Source organism: Equus quagga, chromosome 13, assembly GCF_021613505.1.
Source record: "Equus quagga isolate Etosha38 chromosome 13, UCLA_HA_Equagga_1.0, whole genome shotgun sequence".
Lineage (NCBI taxonomy): Eukaryota > Metazoa > Chordata > Mammalia > Perissodactyla > Equidae > Equus > Equus quagga.
Window position 1 is genome coordinate 90,496,347 of NC_060279.1, and position 20,263 is coordinate 90,516,609.

At 39.2% G+C, this 20,263-nt stretch overlaps 1 protein-coding gene across 2 annotated transcripts; it reads right to left on the reverse strand.

Moving 5' to 3' along the window:
- Nucleotides 1-1,019: 1,019 nt before the first annotated feature.
- On the reverse strand, nt 1,020-19,099 carry LOC124251313 (sulfotransferase 2A1-like). 2 transcript variants are annotated; one of them, XM_046683999.1, is made up of 6 exons: nt 18,947-19,099; nt 17,491-17,699; nt 15,241-15,367; nt 7,946-8,040; nt 6,334-6,514; nt 1,020-1,442 (listed from the first exon to the last, which is right to left on the reverse strand). In XM_046683999.1, the coding sequence occupies exons 1-6, from the start codon at nt 19,080-19,082 to the stop codon at nt 1,330-1,332; spliced, it is 861 nt and encodes a 286-aa protein (XP_046539955.1). In that variant the 5' UTR covers nt 19,083-19,099; the 3' UTR covers nt 1,020-1,329. The 2 variants fall into 2 exon arrangements, with proteins under 2 accessions (XP_046539955.1, XP_046539956.1); XM_046684000.1 differs by lacking the exon at nt 1,020-1,442 and adding an exon at nt 4,750-4,900.
- Nucleotides 19,100-20,263: the final 1,164 nt, after the last annotated feature.

A 20,263-nucleotide genomic window follows, 5' to 3' on the forward strand; every position in this document is an offset into this window, starting at 1 on the left:
TTTCTGCATCTATGGAGATGAGCATACGATTTTTATCCTTCATTTTGTCGCTGTGATGTATCACTGTCTATAGAAATTTTTTGTTTCCCTTTTGATTTCTTCTTTGACCCACAGGGTATTCAGTACCATGTTTAATCTCCACATGTTTGTAAACTTTCTAGTTTTTTTCTTGTAGATGACTTCACTTTCATACTATTGTGTTCAGAAAAGCTGCTGTATGTGATTTAAATATTGTTAAATTATTAAGACTTTATTTTATTCAAATGGAAATCAAAAAAAAAAGCAGGAGTAATTATACTTATCAGCAAAACAGCTTTAAGACAGACTGTAGTAAGAGTCAAAGAAGGTCCCTATATAATGATAATGGGATCAGTCCAACAAGATCTAACATTTGTAAATGTTTACGCACCCAACACAGGAGCAACTAAATATATCAAGCAGATGTTAACATAGCCAAAGGGAGAAATAATAAAACAATAAGAAGAGGAAATTTCACTATTTCACTTTCAACAATGGATAGGTCGACCTGGCAGAAAATCAGCAAGGAAACATTGGAATTACACTACATATTAAAGCAGGTGGACTTAACAGATATTCACAGAATATTGCATCCAAAAGCAGCAGAATGCAAATTCTTCTCAAATGCACCTGGAATATTTTCCAGGGTAGATCATATGTTAGGGCAAGGCAGTCACTCAAATAGGGGGAAACTGGTGGGGAGAAATCCAAGTTCATCCACAGGAGAATTGGTCACAGAATTATGTTACAAGTCTCAATAATAAATACTGAACTAATTATATAATCAACATGGATGAAAGCCAAACAGAAAATACTGAGTGGAAATGTAAGCTGATGAATGCGTTATACAGTAAGCCATTTTTCTAAGTTTTGAAAGCCTCCATAAATACTATATATTGTTTATGGTCAAACACCACATATTGGGAGAATAATACTACTTTGGGAAACAAATTAAGGTCAAAATCTTAACAAATTGTGGAGGTACAGGTAATTGAGAAAAAGGAGCCTGAATTGCTGCTCAATTTTATTAAAAATTTTTGACATAATTTTGGGTAGTACTTATATTATTTCTGTATCATTCTGTAGGTATGAAATGTTACACAAAAATCTTTTTTAAGAGCTGGATGCCTCAAAGTGAATTAAGGGTACCTTGGTAATTTTTAATAATCAAGAACTCAAAGATGCAAGGACTAGATAATTCAAAGCTCCAGGATGAAATACAGGTTTTATGCAATTACCTCCAGTCGTGCATATGTACAAACACAGGAAACAAATATCAAGATTCATGTAAGATCCAGAAGGTTTTGAACATTATTCCCATGGGAACAACTCTCGAGGAATATCTGCCATCTTCTCCTGGAATATTTTATCAAAGGCTTCAGCTTGGGCCACCGTGATGTGATTTTTCCAGTCTCCAGTAATGCCTACAAACATGAAATAGAGACACAGATCAGATCTGGGGGTAAGTCGCAGGTCCCAACACATCTCCTCCACTTGCCACGGAAATTGTAGCTAATAGAGCAGAATGACTAATGGCTCATCGGTGGACCTTTATACTCCCTGCCAATCATACCCATTTACACTTCCACCTGCCTCAGAAAGGTTTTCTCTATCCTCCTCTCTCCCAGCACATCCTGTATACAATCATCAGCAATCCTGTGTCCACATCCTCTGATACATCCAGAATCCAGCCAATTCTCACCACCTCTATTTCTACCACCTTGGCCCAAGCCAAAACCTTGTCTCACCTGGATTATCGTATTAGACGTATGGCTAGTCTCTCTGTTCTCCATCCTTCTCCATTATAAGTTAATCTCAGCATGGCAGCCATCTTGATTCCTTGAGAAGCTAGATCATGTCCCTTCCAGCTGAAGTTCTCCGAGGACTTCTGGTTTCACTCAGTGAAAGTTCTTACAGCTTCAGGTGGTTTGGTCCCTGTCATTTCTCTGACTCCATCTCCTGTGACCACCCACTTGCTCACTCTACCCCCTCACAGTGAGTCTTCTGATTCTGCTTCAGACGTTACCCCTCCTCAGGCTGTGTGCATTCCCTGCCCCTTCTTCCTCGAAGGCTGTTCTCTCACACACATCCGTGTCTTCCTGGTTTGCTTTTTTGATGTCTTTGCTCCAGTGTATCTTCTCAGTGAGGTTCTCTCCCACCGCCCAGTTTAAAACCGTAAGCCGCATCCTTGCTGTATTTTACTTCATAACACTTATCATGTATGATTTGATGTATGTATGTCCTCTGTGTGTGTCTGATGTATCTCCAATATGTGTAAGTTTAAGAAAGTCCCAGCTTTTTCTTTTTAAATTGCCAAAGACTCAGTGTTTCAAAGAGTCATAGACACATAGTATGTACTCAAATATTTGTTGAAAAGATGAGTAAAATGATGAGGAAGGTACTATTATTATTTTCATTTTACAGATGAGGAAAAAAGACTTGGAGAGTTACACAGTCAGAAAGTGAAGGATGTGAATTTAAAGCCAAAGATTTTATCACTAGAAGCCATCCTCTTAATGATACAATTATATTATTATTTCCGTGTCATATAAATTAACACTTTATGTATTACATTACTATATTAAACAAATTAATACATTAATTAATATTATCTAAGAAAATAATACATAATTATATATAAAATAATATCTAAAAATATAAATTATATACTCTTATACACATAGAAGTGATATCAAAGAATGTTCAATAAATAATTGGTACTCTATAGACATCCACTGCTACTCTCATGCTCATCATTATCTTCACAGTTAGAATCAGTTTTATCATTATTGATTTTTTTGGCTCCTGTATCAACCATAACACATCTGACTTTAGAAAGCCAGAAAGAGTTCTTGAGGCAACAGAGTCTATGTAAATTCAATATGGCGGCCCCCTATCAAACATCAGTCCAGATGAGAGAATTGAATGTTTCTATGAAGGGGCTTCAAATTCTAAATCATACTAGTTTTCAAAATCCTAGAAATCTTTTGGATGTTAATTTCTGTTTACATCTCTCCTTAGTCCTTGCCTCTTAAAAATCTCCCCAAACGATTCTCTGTTAGCTTTCTGAAGCTGCTGCAACCAAGCAACACAGACTGGGCGATGTTGACAACAGAGGGAGGCCAAAGTGCCACCAGCTCATTGACTATTACACTTTATACCACATTTCATTAATCATCATATTTTTAAATTAATTCTTCTGTCTGTTTATTCAACAAAAGTCATAGAACACGTAATCCATGCCAAGCATCATCCTTTAGAATAAAATCATCAAGGATAATAATAATTGCGGTCAATTAGGGAAAACTATTACCCTTATCTGAAAATCAGATGGGTCACCACTAATGGAGACTTCAACATCCAGGACTCTCCTAAGTATAGCCCTTGAGGGAAAATAAAAGTCTTTTTCTTGCGTCCTGAGCATAGAAGTGCCCACAAACGTCATGAAAGTAGGTGGAACAGAACAGCCTTTGACCAAAAACAGCCAACATTTGATAGGGCTTTTCATTTCATCATAATTTACATAACAAATTATTGAATTATAATTGATATAAGTAATTTTAAAATTAATCTTTGACCTGTAGGAGCCTTTCAGATGAAAGAAAGGACACAGATCAGATGTGGAACAGAGAAGCAGGATATTATCCCTTTTCATCCCTTTCTTTCTTGCTTTCTTTTTCTTTCTTTCACCCACTCAACCATTCTTAGTTTACTCAGTCCTAGAATATCGAAGACCTAAACCATGATGGTTATGCTTAGTCTCCAGTGTCAGAGATCGGCTATCAGAGGGACTTGTGTCTTACTAGCTGCATCAGTTATCATCTTTTTCTGAGGAAAATAATCCCTCATGAGATTGTCATGATGATTCCATTACAAGCTACACGTGGAGTCAGACCACCAGCTCAGCAATAATAATCACACTGTAGCTTTAACTGTTCTTATCATTATTGTATCGATCCCTCCCAACTCTCTATAGTATATAAGAAATCCATGAGTAATTGGGAAAGGTTAAAATCCTATATGATTGCCTTCTGGAGGAGTCATCCTAGATAAAAAGAAATGAAAGGTGTACTCATTGAATTAGACGCCCCAAATTTGATTGCATCCGCTCTATTTTATCCCTACCAAAAGTCTAGTTGTTAATTCCCATTGCCTTTCTCTCTTAAGCAACCATCTTTTGTCCTTTTAGCCATTTCTCACAAGAATTGTACAGAAATATAAAATTTAAAATCTGCCAAACCCTGATGCATAAAAGGAAATCCACGGATAGACAATCTCTCTATGCTAGGTACCCAATTTACTTCAAGTTTAGTAAAGTGTCAAAGACGGGGATTGCTAGAGGTATTATTTTTTAAATGACAGAAATGTATCTTCTCACAATCTGGAGCTTAGAAGTCCAGGACCCAGGTGTCAGCAGGGTTGGTGTCTTCTGCAGGCTCCTCTCCTTGGCATGTAGATGGCTGTCTTCACAGGATCTTCTCTTTGTGTGAGCATGTTCCTGTGTCCCAATTTTCTCTTCTTACAAAGACACCAGTCTTATGGATTGGGAGGAACCTATAAGCCTCATTTTGACTTAATTACCTCGTTAAAGACCTTATTCCCAAATACAGTTACATTCTGAGGTACTAGGCGTTAGGAAATCAACATGTGAGTTTTGAGGAGACATAATTCAGGCTATAATACTTCTTCTTTTGCCCCCCCACCCCCAATTCATGTCTTTTTCACATTAAAAATACATCCACCTGTCCCAACTGCCCGGAGTCTAAACTCATTCCAATGTCAACTTTAAGTCCAAAAGTCAGCAAAATATAATGTAAATAATGCATGGGTCAGAATCGAGGTAGGGATCATCCTGAGGCAAGATTCATCTCCAGTTGTGAACCTGGGAAACAAACAAATTACCTGCTTCCAAAATACAATAGTAGGAAAGGCATAGGATAAATATTCCAATTCCAATAGAGAGAACTCAGAGAGGAGAAAGAGATCACAGGTACCAAGCAAATCCAAACTCTAGCAGGACAACTTCCAAGAGATTTTAAGAATCAAGAATGAGCTTCTTGGTCTTAATGGTCTGACCTTCTGGCCTACTGGGGTGGTGAGCGCAACCACTCCCCCTGCCCTGGGTGGCAGCTGCCTTCTGATTGAGGTCTTTTGAATCATTTAATTTCTTCCATCCATGAATCATCATCCTGGATGTATTTGAACTATGGAGTTCTGGGAAATTAAGCTCCTATTCCATGCAGTAGACACTCTTCACTCATCTTGCGCCCAAGGATAAGGACACCATCAATCTTTCCTCACAGAGGGTCTGATATTGTCTGATAGCAAGACAGGCTCTCAGCTAAGTGAGAAATCTCTCCTCTTGATATTGACCCTGATATCAGTTTCCCCACATTAAACCAAGCATATATGGGGTTAAAACCAAAACACTCACTCCCTGCTTACTCTCTGGCTTCCTGGCTCCAGAATCCACTATCCTCCATGGAGACAGACACCATCAAGAACAAGCACCTGGACTATCTCCTCCCGCAAAGAGATACGGGCTGGTGGGAAAGCTGCTGACCAGCAAGGTCATGAGCTCCCTCCTCTCTGCAAGTGTCTTAAGGCCAAAGACAGGCTGGTGGGAAAGCTCCGACCAGCAAGGCCATATGCTCCCCCTCCCCTACCTGAAACCCCAAATAAAAACCCTTCCTTTTAGCTTTTTGGGGAGTTTGGGATTTCAGCGTTAGCTGCCCTCTCTCCTTGCTCAGCGCTGTGCAAAAATAAAGTTCCTACTTTCTTCCACCAAACCCGGCGTCAGAGATTGGCTTGCTGCGCAACGGGTGAGCGAACTCACTTCAGATTCGGTAACACTCTCCTTTTCTCGATTAACTCATTCTTTCCACATTTCCTTATTCAGGATAGTTCCCTATGCTAAATCACCAGTGCGGTAACACCAACATGACCATCTCCAAAACTGTCCTCACTTCTCAGGTCAATCCCAGCTGGCAAGTTGGCAGGAGTAGTGACTTAGCCTGGTCAGTGTTTGTGGAATGAATATTCCCCATGTCAAATTCTGAGGAGAGAGAATCTGAATGACCTCTCAAAAGTCAGATGACCACTGCAGCCTAGTCAACGTCCTCCAAGTGCCTGAAGCCCATATCGACACCGTGGAAAGAGGCTTCTTGATAATGGCACCTGAGAACCTCTCTGGATGATGAGGAACTAGACTTGATGAATTCAAACACTCCCCAGTCCTGTTAGTGCCCTGCTGTTATCACCAGTATGTCCTCCACGTATCCCGATATATTTTGAAGGCAGAGCAGTTTCTTTTACCTTTTCTCAGTAGTATTCCATTCTTCTCATCAAAAAACTGACCACGAAGGAGGGACAAATTGGACATGTTGTTTTCTTTCATGACCTGAAAGGAGCTATTCTTGAGGAGTGAGTTCATTTCTTCTGGTTCTAATTTCCTGCCTAGGAATTGGCAGATCTTGTCTACAGTGCTTCTTGTGTCCTAGAAGAAGAAAAAACAAGAGAGAGGATATGAAACAGAAAGAACATAGGTAAGGAGGTGAGAATGAGGAAACAACAATGTGAGGAGAAGGAGGAGAGGAGGGAGGAAGAGAAGAACAACATGAGAAGCAAGAAGCGCTTGATTGGTTGTGACTAGGAGGAAGGAAGGGCAAACGTAAAGAGGAAGGAGCACCAAGGATACAAAGGTGCCAGATCCATATGGATCTCCCAGTAGAATTGAGTTCAGGATCCCTTAACACAAAATACAGGGCCTGGGTTTTCTAAAGAGACTTGTAGGAAGGCTTCTAGACAATTATGATGAGGATTGATTGAGGAGAGATTGAGGGAGAACTTGACAAAGATCCAAGAGATTGACTTCAAATCCCGGCCGTGCCATTGATTCACGTTGTTTTACATAATTAAGATTTGAATAACACACAGATTTTCACAATATCTTCTTCTACATCATCTCAGTAATTAGTACTTGACTCATGATCCTGGGAGATTACCAAAAACAATGACTTAAACCAGAAAAACTTTGCTTTGTATCGTAGACTTTCCTCATAGAGCTGCAATGCTTTAAAATGTTTCTTTATCCCATGAGCCCCCATAAGGATCTAAGCAGAAGACACACAACTGTAGAAATTACTCCAATACAAGTTGATTTTGTGGCTTGAAAGCATAATCACATGAAGGTAATGTACCTGAGGGAGTAAAACTTATTACAAAAGGCTTCTTTGTAAAAGCTGAAATTCATGTGGGGGTCACAGAGAATTGGACAGAGGAAGAGGATGGGAAATGATTTGTTTCTCAAAGAGAAAAGCTTGCATTTACATTATTTCTTCTATTCTCTGGGATACCATTAATAGGCCAAGTTCTTCTTCCAATGGTTTAATTCTCCTTCCTGGCTTAGAGCATCAACTGACCACTTCTCCTGCCCATCACTGTTCAGTCGAGACTTCGCCTGTGAGAATAATTACACAGACTGATTTCCTGACTTTTTCTTTCTTCTATCAGTCAATCTGCGATTTCAGGCAGTTGGACACACCTCTGGAACTTGACTTTTTTCTTTTAGTCCCATCTTCTTCCTCACTCCCTCCCACCCTAGGTTATCAGCAGCATCATGTGTCCTACTCCTAGAAATTTTAGAACCATTCCCAGTGTGAGCAAATGCAATTGTACTTATTAAAAAACACCTTTAAATGTTGTAAGAAGAAACAAGATGAACACATGGAGAAAGGGCATGGAGCTTGGGCAGTGTCAACCAGATGTAGGGCAATGAAGACAGGGAGCTATTCTCATTCCTGATGACCCTACACAACTCTAAACTTTGACTGAGAAGGTGGAATAGAGATGCAGAGGAATGGAGGGAAGTTATAGGAGTGAAGATGATGGTGAGAGGTTATGTGCTAACCATAAGGACCATTGTTACCTGTTTCAGCTCTTCATAACTCACTAACAGGAAGTTCTCCTTCCCTTTCATGGACATCCAGCCATGAATGTGGTCAAACCAGGATCCAAATGGCACTACATATTGGGGAGGTAGACAGAAGAGGTGTTTACAAACTCTATGAAAGCAAAAATCCACCTATTATGTTCACTCTTTCGGGCACAGTTAATAGCACAATATCTGGCACATTTAGGCCTGTCCTAACTGTTTGCTGAATGAATGAGAGTAAAGATGGAAAACTATTATCCAACATCATGCATTTACCCTGTAATGAGCCTTGTTCCTTTGGAGCAGGCTCTGTACCAGTTTTCAAGGGTCTCTAAGAAGATCCTATCTAGAGAGCTATGTGGCCTTAAGAATGGTATTCTTGCTGCCTCTAATCTGTTCCATGTGTAGAATTTTTGCTTGATATGTCTTTTCCACAGCCCTTGAAGTTATTTTTCTGTCTTCTTCCCTTCCTCTTGCTATTGTAATTATTGTTCCATTGGATATCATCTGTCTTTCCTCTGATTTCAGATTTTCTTTCCCTTTTTCTAGTACAACTCTCCCAGAGACTAGGCAAAGATTTATTTGTAATAATTCTTTGTGAGGCTAATTGTGACTCTTTAAACTGATATTTCATCAATTCAGGAAATTCTCAGGCATGTTTCCTTGAAAACTGCTTTTTTCTATATGTTACATTACATTCTAGTGAGACAGGTCTTCCCACTCTATCTTCCATATACTAAGTATTTTATAATTTGCAATGTCTATCTACCATGCCTGAGCCATTCTTAACTCCAAAAACTGGTGGAAAATTAATTATCAACTGAGGATTCTACTTAGTTATAGCATATTTCAAGAATGAATTTCAAAGTAAGACGTTTTCAGGCAAAATAATGAGGTAATTTACCACTTTTGTAATGAGAGATCTAGTCGAAGTTATACTTTATGAATAAAAAAAGTAAACACAGGAGAAAGGAAAACCAATGAATCAAAGGGGAAATTAGAAAATGCCATAAAGCAAAGAAAAATGGAAGCACAACACATCAAAACTTATGGGATGCAGCAAAAGCAGTTCTAAGAGGGACTTTTATAGCTATAAACACCAGTGTTAAGGAAAAAACAAGAGATTTCAAACAAAAAAATTTAACTTCACAGCTCAAAGAACTAGAAAGAGAAGAAGAAACTAAGCTCAAATTTAGCAGAAGGGAGAAAATAACAAAGATCAGAGCAGGAAAAAAATGAAACAGAGACAAGAAAACAATAGAATAGATTAACAAAAGTAAGACCTCGCTTTTTAAAAAGATAAACAAAATTGACAAACCTTTAGGTAGAATAGGAAAAAAACAGAACAGACTCAAATAAATAAAAGATGAAAGGAGAACCATTACCACTGTTATCACAGAAATACAAAGGATCATAAAAGACTACTATGAAGGATTGTATGCTAACAATTTGGGTAACCTAGAAGAAATGGATAAATTCCTAGAAACATACAACCTACCAAGACTGAATCATGAAGAAACAGAAAATCTGAATAGTCCAATAACAAGTCATGAGATTGAACCAGAAATCAAAAATCTTCCAACAAAGAAAAACCCAGGATCACATGGTTTCCTGGTAAATTCTAGCAAATATTTTAAAAAGAATTAAAACCAATTCCCGCTAACTTCGATAAAACTGAAGAGGGAGAACACTCCCAAACTCATTTTATGAGGCCAGCATTACTGTGCTGCCAAAGCCAGAGAAGGACACTATAAGAAAAGAAAAGAGCAGATCATTATTCCTGATGAATATAGATGCAAAAATCCTTATTAAAATATTAGCAAGCAGAATTTAACAGCACTTTAGAATGATCATACACCATGGGATGCAAGGATGTTTCAATACATGAAAATCATTAATGTGATACACCACATTAACAGAACAAGGATAAAAATTGTATGAGAATTTCAGTAGATACATAAAGAGCATTTGACAAAATTCAACATTTTCATAATAAAAGATCTCAACAAATCAGGTATAAAAGGAATGTTCCTCATCATCATAAAGGTCAAATAGGAGAAGTCCACAGCGAATACTATAGTCAATGTGAAAAGTTAAAAGAATTTCCTCTAAGACCAGGAGAAAGACAAGGATGTCCCCTCACCATTTCCATCCAATATGACTTTAGAAGTCCTAACCACAATAATTAGGCAACAAAAAAATCTGAATCAGAAAGGAAGAAGGAAAATTAAATTTATTTTCAGATGACATGATCTAGTACATATAAAAAAAAATCCTAAAAACTCTCCCCAAAACCTGGTAGAACTAATAATAGAACTTAGTAGAGTTCCAAGAAACAAAATCAGCTTATAGAAAACAGTTGTGTTTCTATTCACTAACAATGAAGCATTTGAAAGAGAAATTAAGAAAGCAATTCCATTTACAATCGCATCAAAAAGAATAAAATACTTTGGAATAGACTTAACCAAGGAGGTGAAAGACTTACATACTGAAAACTGTAAGACATTGAAGAAGGAAATCGAGAAGACACATTAATGGAAAGATAGCCTGTGTTCTTGGGTTGGAAGTGTAATATTGTGAAATGTCTATTACATCCAAAGTAATCTACAGATTCAATTAAATTCTTATCAAAATTGTAATGGCATCCTTTCAGAAGTAGAAAATTTCCTAAAATTTGTGTGAAACCATGAAGACCCCAAATAGACAAGCAACCTCGAGAAAGAAGAACAAAGCTGGCGGCATCACACTCCCTGATTTGAAGCATTATTACAAAGCTATAGTAATCAAAACAGCATGGTACTGGCATCAAAACAGGCACATAGACCAGCAGAACAGAATAGAGAGTGCAGATGTAAACCCACACATATATGGTCAACTAATTTTTGATGAGGGCACTAAGAACACACAATGAGGAAAGAATAGTTTCTTCAATAAATGGTGTTGGGAAAACTGAATATCCACATGAAAAAGAAGGAAAACAGACCTTTATTTTATCCCACTCACAATAATTAATTTGAAATGGATCAAAGACTGAAACAAAAGATCTAAAATCATAAAACTCCTAGCAGAAAACAGAGGGCAAAGACCCTCGACATTGGATTGGCTATGATTTCTTGGCTAAGACACCAAAAGCACAGGCAACAAAAGCTAAAATAAACAAGAGCGACGACATAAAATTAAAAAGCTTCTGACAGCACTGGAAACAATCAGCCACTTGAAAAGGCAACCTACGGGATGTGAAAAAATAGTTGCAAATCATATGTCTGATAAGAAGTTAATCTTCCAAATATGGAGAACTCATACAACGCAATAGCAAAAATCAAACAGACCAATTAAAAAGTGGGCAAAGATCTGATAAGATATTGTTCCAAAGAAGACACACAAATGGCCCGTATGTGTATAAAAATGTGCTCAATGTCACTAACTATCAAGGAAAGGCAGATCTAAACCACAATGAGATTTCACGTCACACTTGTAGGATGACTATTATCAAAAAGATAATAAATAAACATTGGTGAGGATGTGGAGAAATGGGACTCCTTTATATACTGCTGGTGAGAATGTAACTTGGTACAGCCATTAGGAAAACAGGATGAGGGTCCTCCAAAATTTGGAAATACAACTACCATTGATCCTGCAATCCCACTCCTGGATATACATCTGGAGGATTGAAATCAGTATCTTGAAGCGATATCTGCAGATCCATGTTCATGTCAGCATTATTCTGCATTTCCAGTAATTAACATACGGAAACAACCTAAATGTTCTTTGATGGATGAATGGTTAATGTTATATGTATATATATTATTCTAGTCAGTTATATTTTCAGTTATAAGGAGAAGAATTTCTGATAATCCCATGTGTAGTATGGTAACTATAGGTAATATTTAGTATTATGTACTTGTAAGTTGCTGAGAATAGATTTAAGCTGTCTCACTACACAAAAATGCAAAGATTTAACTATTTGAGGTGATGGATGTGTCAATTATCTCAATCTTTGTAATCACTAAACAATATATATGTATATCAAATAAGCTGTTTTAAATATGTAAATTATATTTACCAATAAAGTTAAAATATAACTTTTTTTAGTAATTATCTTTAAAATTAAGAACAAGGCATGTATTAACACTATCATCACTTCCATCCAACACTGTCCCAGAGCCCTGGCCAATGAGATAACACAGGAAAATATAAGGACAACATATGTGTATTAGAATGGAGATTACAGTCATTACTTAAAGGTTATGTTTATACTTCATGGAAAATCAAGGAGAACCTACAGGGAAACAATGAGGATTAAGAAGACAGTTCATTCAGATTGGTGAATACCCAATCAATACTCAAAATCAGTTACATCCCCAAATCAGGCACAAACTACTGGAAGATGTAATTTTAAGACGTCATTAATCTAGAACAAATGACATACATCTAAAAAAGAGTTGCAAGCTCTCTGCAGAAAAATATTATAAAAGATCACATAGACATTAAAAGAGCTTCAGATAAAAGGAGGGATAAACAATGTCTATAAGTGAGGAGATAAAGTAAAATATGCCAATTCTCCACTAATTACACTGTAAAATTCCTATAATGACCATCACAAAAATGCAGACAATAATGAATGTCACTGAGCATATGGAGTAACAGGAACTCTCATATGCTATTTCTGGGAATATAAATTGATACAACTACTCTGGAAAATAGTTTGATATTATTTTTTTAAATTGAAAATTCACATTTGCTATGCCTTAGCAGTTCTATGCTCAGATACATAAACCAGAAAGAAAGTCACGCACATGAGCACCAGAGAAGCATTATTCTGAATAGAAGCTGAAACATCTAATTTAATTTCCAACTTTGGGCATTCAAAGTGTTGGGAAAGTAATGACCAAAAACCTAATGGCTTCAGCGATGCTTGCAAGGAGCAATTATGGTCATTCATTTTGCTTCTCCCCTTGGCTGAGCCTAATCTAGTAGTACTCATGGTGCTGGTATAGTCTGCCTTGGGAGGTAGGACCTAGGGAAGAGGACCACACAGGCCATGAAAGCATGCTTTAGGCATTTTGCAGAGGACATTCTAGGGCTCAAGGTTCCCAGAGCATGGGGGATGACAGGGTCGCAAACTCCAGGAATCCTATAGACTCTTTACCTGCTGGGGAGGAAGTGTGTCCAGAGCAGAGATCCCCTAAGCCTTTGCTTCATGTATGATCCAGAGCTCTGCTCTATCCCAGCGTCCAGAGCAGAGACTCCTGTTGCCTGGGTCTAAGGACAATATTTCCTGAGACTTAAATTCCCAGGGTTTCTTCATTGGTTTAGGGGAATGGTTTTGGATCAACCTTCTACAGGGCTGCATGCAACTCAGGATATTGAGATTAGTTGATATCAATAGAGATTCTGGTGTTAGTGCTTCTTGACTGGATAAGAAAGAGGCCCGTGTGTGAGTTTTAAATGACAGAAAGTAAGATATTGAGACAGTGGTGAGGTTTACAGGATACGGCTTCATCACCCACCACTATTGGTTGGACCTTCCTGGATTCCTGGTAACAGTCAAAACACAATTCGGACTAATTTATGCACCAAATGGTAAAATCAAATACAACATCAGTGAGGGAATTGTTCTCTTCGTGTCTGGGCTTCCACCCTAGGATTTCACTGTTGCCTTTTTTTCTGAAAGAGTAACCTGAAGGACACGAGGAGACAAGAGGGAAGAGTTCAGCCAGGATCAGCTCCACAAGAAAGACAACCGCTGTGTGCTTGAAGATTGGCCTTTATACCAAGGGCAAACAGTTCAGGAAATGTGAACTGTTCAATATCTAACAGATGATTGCAACATAGCCCAGAAGGGCCAAAGAACACGAGGTGTGGACACCAGTATGGAGTCTGTTATGTGAATCTAGGTGAGAAGTAACAGCGGGTTTGCTCAATCAACCACCACGGGAAGGGGTGGCAAATAAATATTCATTATTTAACACAGGCGTATCAGCTGATTACTATATGGCAAGCACCACTCTAGAACCTTAGGTCAAGAAGGAAGAAATCAAAGAGCTCACATTTTAGTTGGGAGAAGCACGCAATAAAAAAAGTAATAGACTAGATACTCATTGGTGATGAGTACTAAGAACAAAAAGAGAGAAGATAATAGATACTGGGAAGGATGCTCTTATGTATAGTATTGAAGAGGAAGACTTCCAGAAATGCAGAGACGTTTCAGCAGCGATGAGAAGGAAGGTAATAATCGAGGTCGTGGGACTTGGATAAGAAATAGATAAAGGAAAGTGGTCAGGGGCATGGGGCAGTGGGATGGAAAACAGGAGACACTTGCAAGAGGACAGAATCCTACTGATGCTGAGTGAGGGGTGGTTTTATTTATTTCCTAAGATCAACCTGCAGTGGGAACAGTGTGGAATATGGGGGAAATGTGTTCAGTTTTGAACATACTGAACTAGAGGTATCTATGCCTCTCTCCAGTGAAGATATCTGTGCGCTGTCAGAGAAACACGGCTGAAACTAAGGAGACATATCATAGCTGAGATAAGGGACTCATCAAATAGTTTTGCAGAAAATTGCAAAATTTCAGGCATCTGAGAAAGTCTAGAAATTCTGCATAAATAACACTATAGAGATTTTAGGATAAAGTATACTGTTGGGTTTTTTTGTTTGTTTGTTTGTTTTGCCCTGAGCTAACATCTGTTGCCAATCTTCCTCTTTTTCATTGAGGAAGATTCTCCCTGAGCTAACATCTGTGCCAATCTTCCTCTATTTTGTATGTGGTCACCGCCACAGCACGGCTGTCAATGATGGGTGTAGGTCTGTTTCTGGAACCTGAAGCAGAGCATGCCAAACCTAACCACTAGGCCACAGGGCCAGTCTAAATGCATACATTTTTGAGATAGATTGGACAAGAGGATTAAGGCAGTTGTAGAAAGCTGCATCTAAAAAATGGTAGAAAGTGAAGATTGTGTTGCCCAGAAAGGCAGTGAAAAGCTGTATTTCAGAAAGTCACAAATTAGGAGAGAGGAGAAGAATACAGCTGCTCTCTGTTGGTATTAGACAGGCGTGGAGACTCACAACATACCTAGGATGGTTTATGACGGGGCAAGCTGCAAGGCTGGCTGGGGTTCTGCTGCTCTATGGGAGAGAAGGTGGACTTTGAAAATTTGACGTTCCAATGGTGACATAGCCTTGTAGCCCCAGGATGCCCAGCTGTAGAGATCTCAGGTCGGGTGTAAGATGGGGTCTGATAAAGGCCTCTGACAACCTCCCATATTCCATATTTTACATTCACTCACCATTTCCTTTGATGAACCATTCAAAATACTCTTTCAGTGACTCTGCTTTCTTCACAAAATATGAAGTACGCCAGAAAAAATAACCAGAAATGAGAACATCTCTGGGATTTCTGATGAGATAAATCACCTGAAAGAGAAAAATGGAATAACAAAAAAATAATACTGCCATTTCCCATCCTTCTTGAACTTCATAAAAATGGGGAAAAAGGAATTCTTAGAAAATGCCTAAGTATCAATGCAATCTTTTAAGAAATTGGTTACTGCATTCATTAACCAAATGTGTGTTTTTAAGTTCCTACGAACCAGTCACTAGAGTAATATTAAGAATATCACAGTGGAGGAGGAAAGCATTGTCGTTTCTGTCTTGAATATCGTAGTCCACTCAGAACAGGAAGCCAGTGAAGGTTTTGAAAAGTGAGTGCTCTTATATTTCTGGAGCACAGCTTAAAGATCACTACTAGGAGACGATGAATAAACTGAGCTACATTCCTAGATACACAGCAGGCCTTCTTAGGGTATAAGTCTATTTTCATGAAGTACAGGAACTAGCTAAACTCAACAATAGAGTCAGAAGTCAGGGGAGTGGTCACTTCTGCGGGTGGGCATTGATTCGAGAGACGCAGGAGGGAATTTCCTGGGGGAGTGGAAATGTTCTAAATCTGGATCTGGAAGGTAGTTACCCAATTAGAAGGTATTTGGTCCCATGCAAAGTGTCCATAAGACATGGGGTCCACAACAAAGTGCTTGATATTTGGTCATATCTGATCCTGTTGAAAATGTCCATGGAGACATTGGGTCCCCACACCCAAAGGTCCTTGATATTTGGTCTATGCCCAAAAGCATTGGGCATGGGCCAAATATGCTCATGGATGTCTTGAACACGACTAAATGGTGCAGACCTTTGGGCATGGACTAAATGTCTTATGGACAAAATATTTAATGGACATTTTTGGCAGGAACTAATGTCCTGCAAGGAGTTAACCCAGTTGTGTACATATGTAAAGATGAACAAGCTAACACTTACAATTAGTGCACGGACATGGACACACACACGCAAGAGCACATGGTATTTGAACATCTGACTTACACTCTGGATTCTTCACCAACTTTCTTAGTGACAGTATTCTGGGCCCCAGCTCTCTCTAGGCCTCAGTTTCCCCATGCAGGGATTTGACAAACACCAATAAGACACAGATAAATGAGTGTATTATAAGCAAGCTTGGGAAGTGATGGGTTAAAAACAAAACTTCATTGTGCTGCAACACATTGTGAAATTTCCAAGGAGAATATTATTCTAAGCTTCACAATCTATTGTTTCTTTTTCTTTTCTTTTTTTTTTGGGGGGGGGGAGGGAAGATTAGCACTGATCTAACATCTGCTGCCAATTCTTCTCTTTTTCCTGAGGAAGACTAGCACTGAACTAACATCTGTGCCCATCTTCCTCTCCTTTATATGTGGGACGCCACCACAGCATGGCTTGCCCAGCAGTTCCATGTCCACACCTGGGATCCAAACCAGTGAATCCCGGGCCGCCCAAGCAGAATGTGCCCACTTAACCACTGTGCCACTGGTCCGGCCCCTAAGCTTCACAATCTAATTTAAGCATATTTTTTTCTAAAAAATCACAAACCAATGAGCACCTTACAGGAAAGTACGTTTCTGAAAACAGTCTGAGATATGCTAGCTCCTGGATGTCCATGGTCCCTTCTGGGGACCATCTGTTGGCACCATGAGAGGTTCGTGTGGCTGCCGAGCTCAATAGTTAGTTGTATATGGGGAGACATAGTGGTTAGAAAAACCAGACACGATGCCACAACAATCTCCCTGGACTTAGGCATTGATTTATGAATGGGCTGCTTCCCACCTGGGCAACTCGATGTCTGGTGCTTCTACCCAAGTGGTGGAAGGCATTTACTTAATGAAGATTGGCTAATTATTTTTAGAGCCACAGAGTGGGGTTATCTTGTGTATAACACAGTTATAAATTCTGGTTGGGTGTAAAACATGGTTTTCTAAGATTCTGGCATTATCATTTCACTTTGCCTCTGGTTTAAATCTGGGTGGTATAACCTGCGGAGGGGTCTACAGCGTTGTACTCAAGTATGGACCCTGGAACACCCACTGCAGAATCTCAGGCCCACCCCAGATCCACTGGATGAGACTGCCTTTCAACCAGATCTCCAGGGGATTCCCAGGCACATTAGAGTTTGGAAAGCATTCATCAACTTATCTTGACCATTGAACACTGACCTTGGCCTTGGAATTGAAGAGAGACTTGGGGATGAGCTGGATGGGGAGGTGGGAGGTGATGAGGCGTGGGCCTTCCTTATCCTTTAGTGAATTATACCCATACTCAGTTTCTACCCAGGGTGAGCGGTCCCAAATGGGCACAGATTGGATCCACTTGGGATCCCCCTTGGAGCAAATCAGGCAGACAATTTCAACCAACCAGTTTGTTCCTGGATAAAGAAGGAAAAATGAAGGTCACTCATTTTAACCTGACTTTTCAAAAAATTGTGATAAAACATACACAACATAAAGTGCACCATCTTAACCATTTTCAAGTGCACAGTTCAGCAGTGTGAAGTAAATTCACGTTGTTGTGCAACCATTTTGCAAAACTGAACCTCTGTCCCCACTCAGCAACAATTCTCCATTTTCCCCTCCCTCCACTCCCTGGCAACCAACATTCCATTTTCTGATTTAATAAGTTCATTACTCTGGATACTTCATCAAAGTGAAATCATGCCATATTTGTCCTTCTGTGATGGGCTTATTTCACTCAACGCAATGTCCTCACAGTTCACCCACGTTGTTTTGTGTTTTAGAACTTCAGTCCTTTCTAAGGTTGAAAACTATTCTATTATGTGTATACACTACATTTTGTCTATCCATTCATCTGTCAATGGGCATTTGGGTTGCTTCTACCTTTTGGCTCTTTGCTTAATCCTTTTAACCTGTTCCCCTTGCCCTTGGCTTTTCACTGGACACTTCCAATGTCTTCAGCCTCAGTCTTGGCCCAGTTTGCAGTCCCTCTAGCCCTCTCCCCTCATAGAAGTACAACCCACATCCTTTCCTTCCCTTGAATTTGCCAGGTCTTTTCCAGTTCTTGACCATTGTCCATGCTGATCCCTTTACCTGAAACTATTCTTTTTCACTAAATAGATTAGCGTTCATTGTTTCATCTCAACTTAGATGCAATTTCTTCTACGTTTTTTTTTTTTTGGCTAAGATAGTTGCTTTTTTATTCATTCCTCCCCAGTTTTATTGAGGTATGACTAGCAAAGAAAAATTATAGATTTAAGGTGCACAATGTGATGATTTGATGTATGTATACATTGTGAAATGACGACAACGATAAACCTAATTAACATATCCATCACCTCACAAAATTACCTTTTTTTCTATTTCTTCTATGAGGACTTCAGTGGTTATCCTTCTCCTCTCTCCATAAAAAAACCTGGCTCTGTCTTAAGCTTCACTCCTGTGGGTTCCCCCAGACCTTAGATTAACCCCCTGGACACTTATCTTACTGTGTAACTGCCTGGCTGAAGCCTTTTCTCTGAATGTAAATGGCATCAGGGCCCAGCTCTACTCCCACACAGCATCGCACATTGTCTGGCATATAGAAAGCATTCCATTCTTTTGCTGAGTGAATGAGGGACATGGCCACAGCTTGTCTCAGTATCTGATCCAGCTTCCTTACCTGATTTGGGGTAAGTCAGTATCAAGACATCTTCATCCTTAAACACAAAACTCTCCCATGCTTCTCTCATGAGTTCAGGTGTGAAACCCATGGTAGGGAAAGGTACCCCTTCAAACCACATATACCTGTCTGACATTGTGATGAGGTCTTTGTTCCAGGTGTTAGAGTTTCAAGTGTAGCCGCTGTTGGAGGTTGTGGCAGCTGCTGGGAGACAAGCTTTTATACTAAAGCTGAAACAATTATTAATCTCTTCCAGTTTGTTGAGGAACTTTTCGCTGATAAAGAGAAGGGGATATCGATAGACGGTTCCAAAGTTGATGATGTTGAGCAATCGTGAAGTCATTCCAAGAACATTCTGGGGTAATCATAGTTTGAATTCATGATAGGGAACCAGGAATTCAATAACAAGCCCAAGAATGTAGAAATGTGGCAAATTTTAAACATGTTTTTCATAAGCTTTATTTTTTTAGAACAGTTTTAGGTGTACAGAGAAATTGCAAAGACGGTAGAGAGAGTTCCCATAGTCCAGAATTTATTCTAATCCTTAGTTTTTCCCTAATGTCCTTTCTCTGTTCAGGATCCCATCCAGACACTACATCACACTGAGTCATCATGTCACCTTAGGTTCCCCTGGGTCTTGACACTTTCTCAGAATTTCCTTGTTTTTAATGACCTTGACAGTTTTGAGGAGCGCTGGTCAGGTATTTTGGTGAAGTCTCTCTTTTGGGGTTTGCTGGATGCTTTTCTCATGATTACACTAGGCTTATGGGTTTCTGGAGAAAGATAACAGAGGTAAAACCCCATTATCATCACAACACTTCAGGGGAACTCACTATCCATGTGGCGGTGACTGTTGATGTTGACCTCGACCACCTGGCTGAGGTCACATTTGTCAGGTTTCCCTCCTACGTTTACTCTCCCCGGTTTCCATGTGGGCATATTTAAAACATGAGCTCTGGGCCGGAATGCATTCGTGCGTGCACATTGTATAAACTCCAATTGAAGGACATTCTACAAAATAGTGGGCTGGTGCTATTCCAGTTGTGAAATCATTATGAAAAGAAAGAAAAGGTGAGGCTGTGTTCCAGAGTAAAGGAGCATGTACACTAAACCTGGAGTGGATCCTGAACCACAAAAATGCTACCAGTATATCATTGGGACAACTGGCCACATTTGAATATGCAATGTGGCTTAGATAATAATATGCATCAATTCTAAATTCCCCGATTTCTATAATGTTACTGTGGTTATATAGGAAATATCTGTGTTCCTAGGAAATATGCACTGAACATTCTCTCTGGTGCTTTAAACTCACAC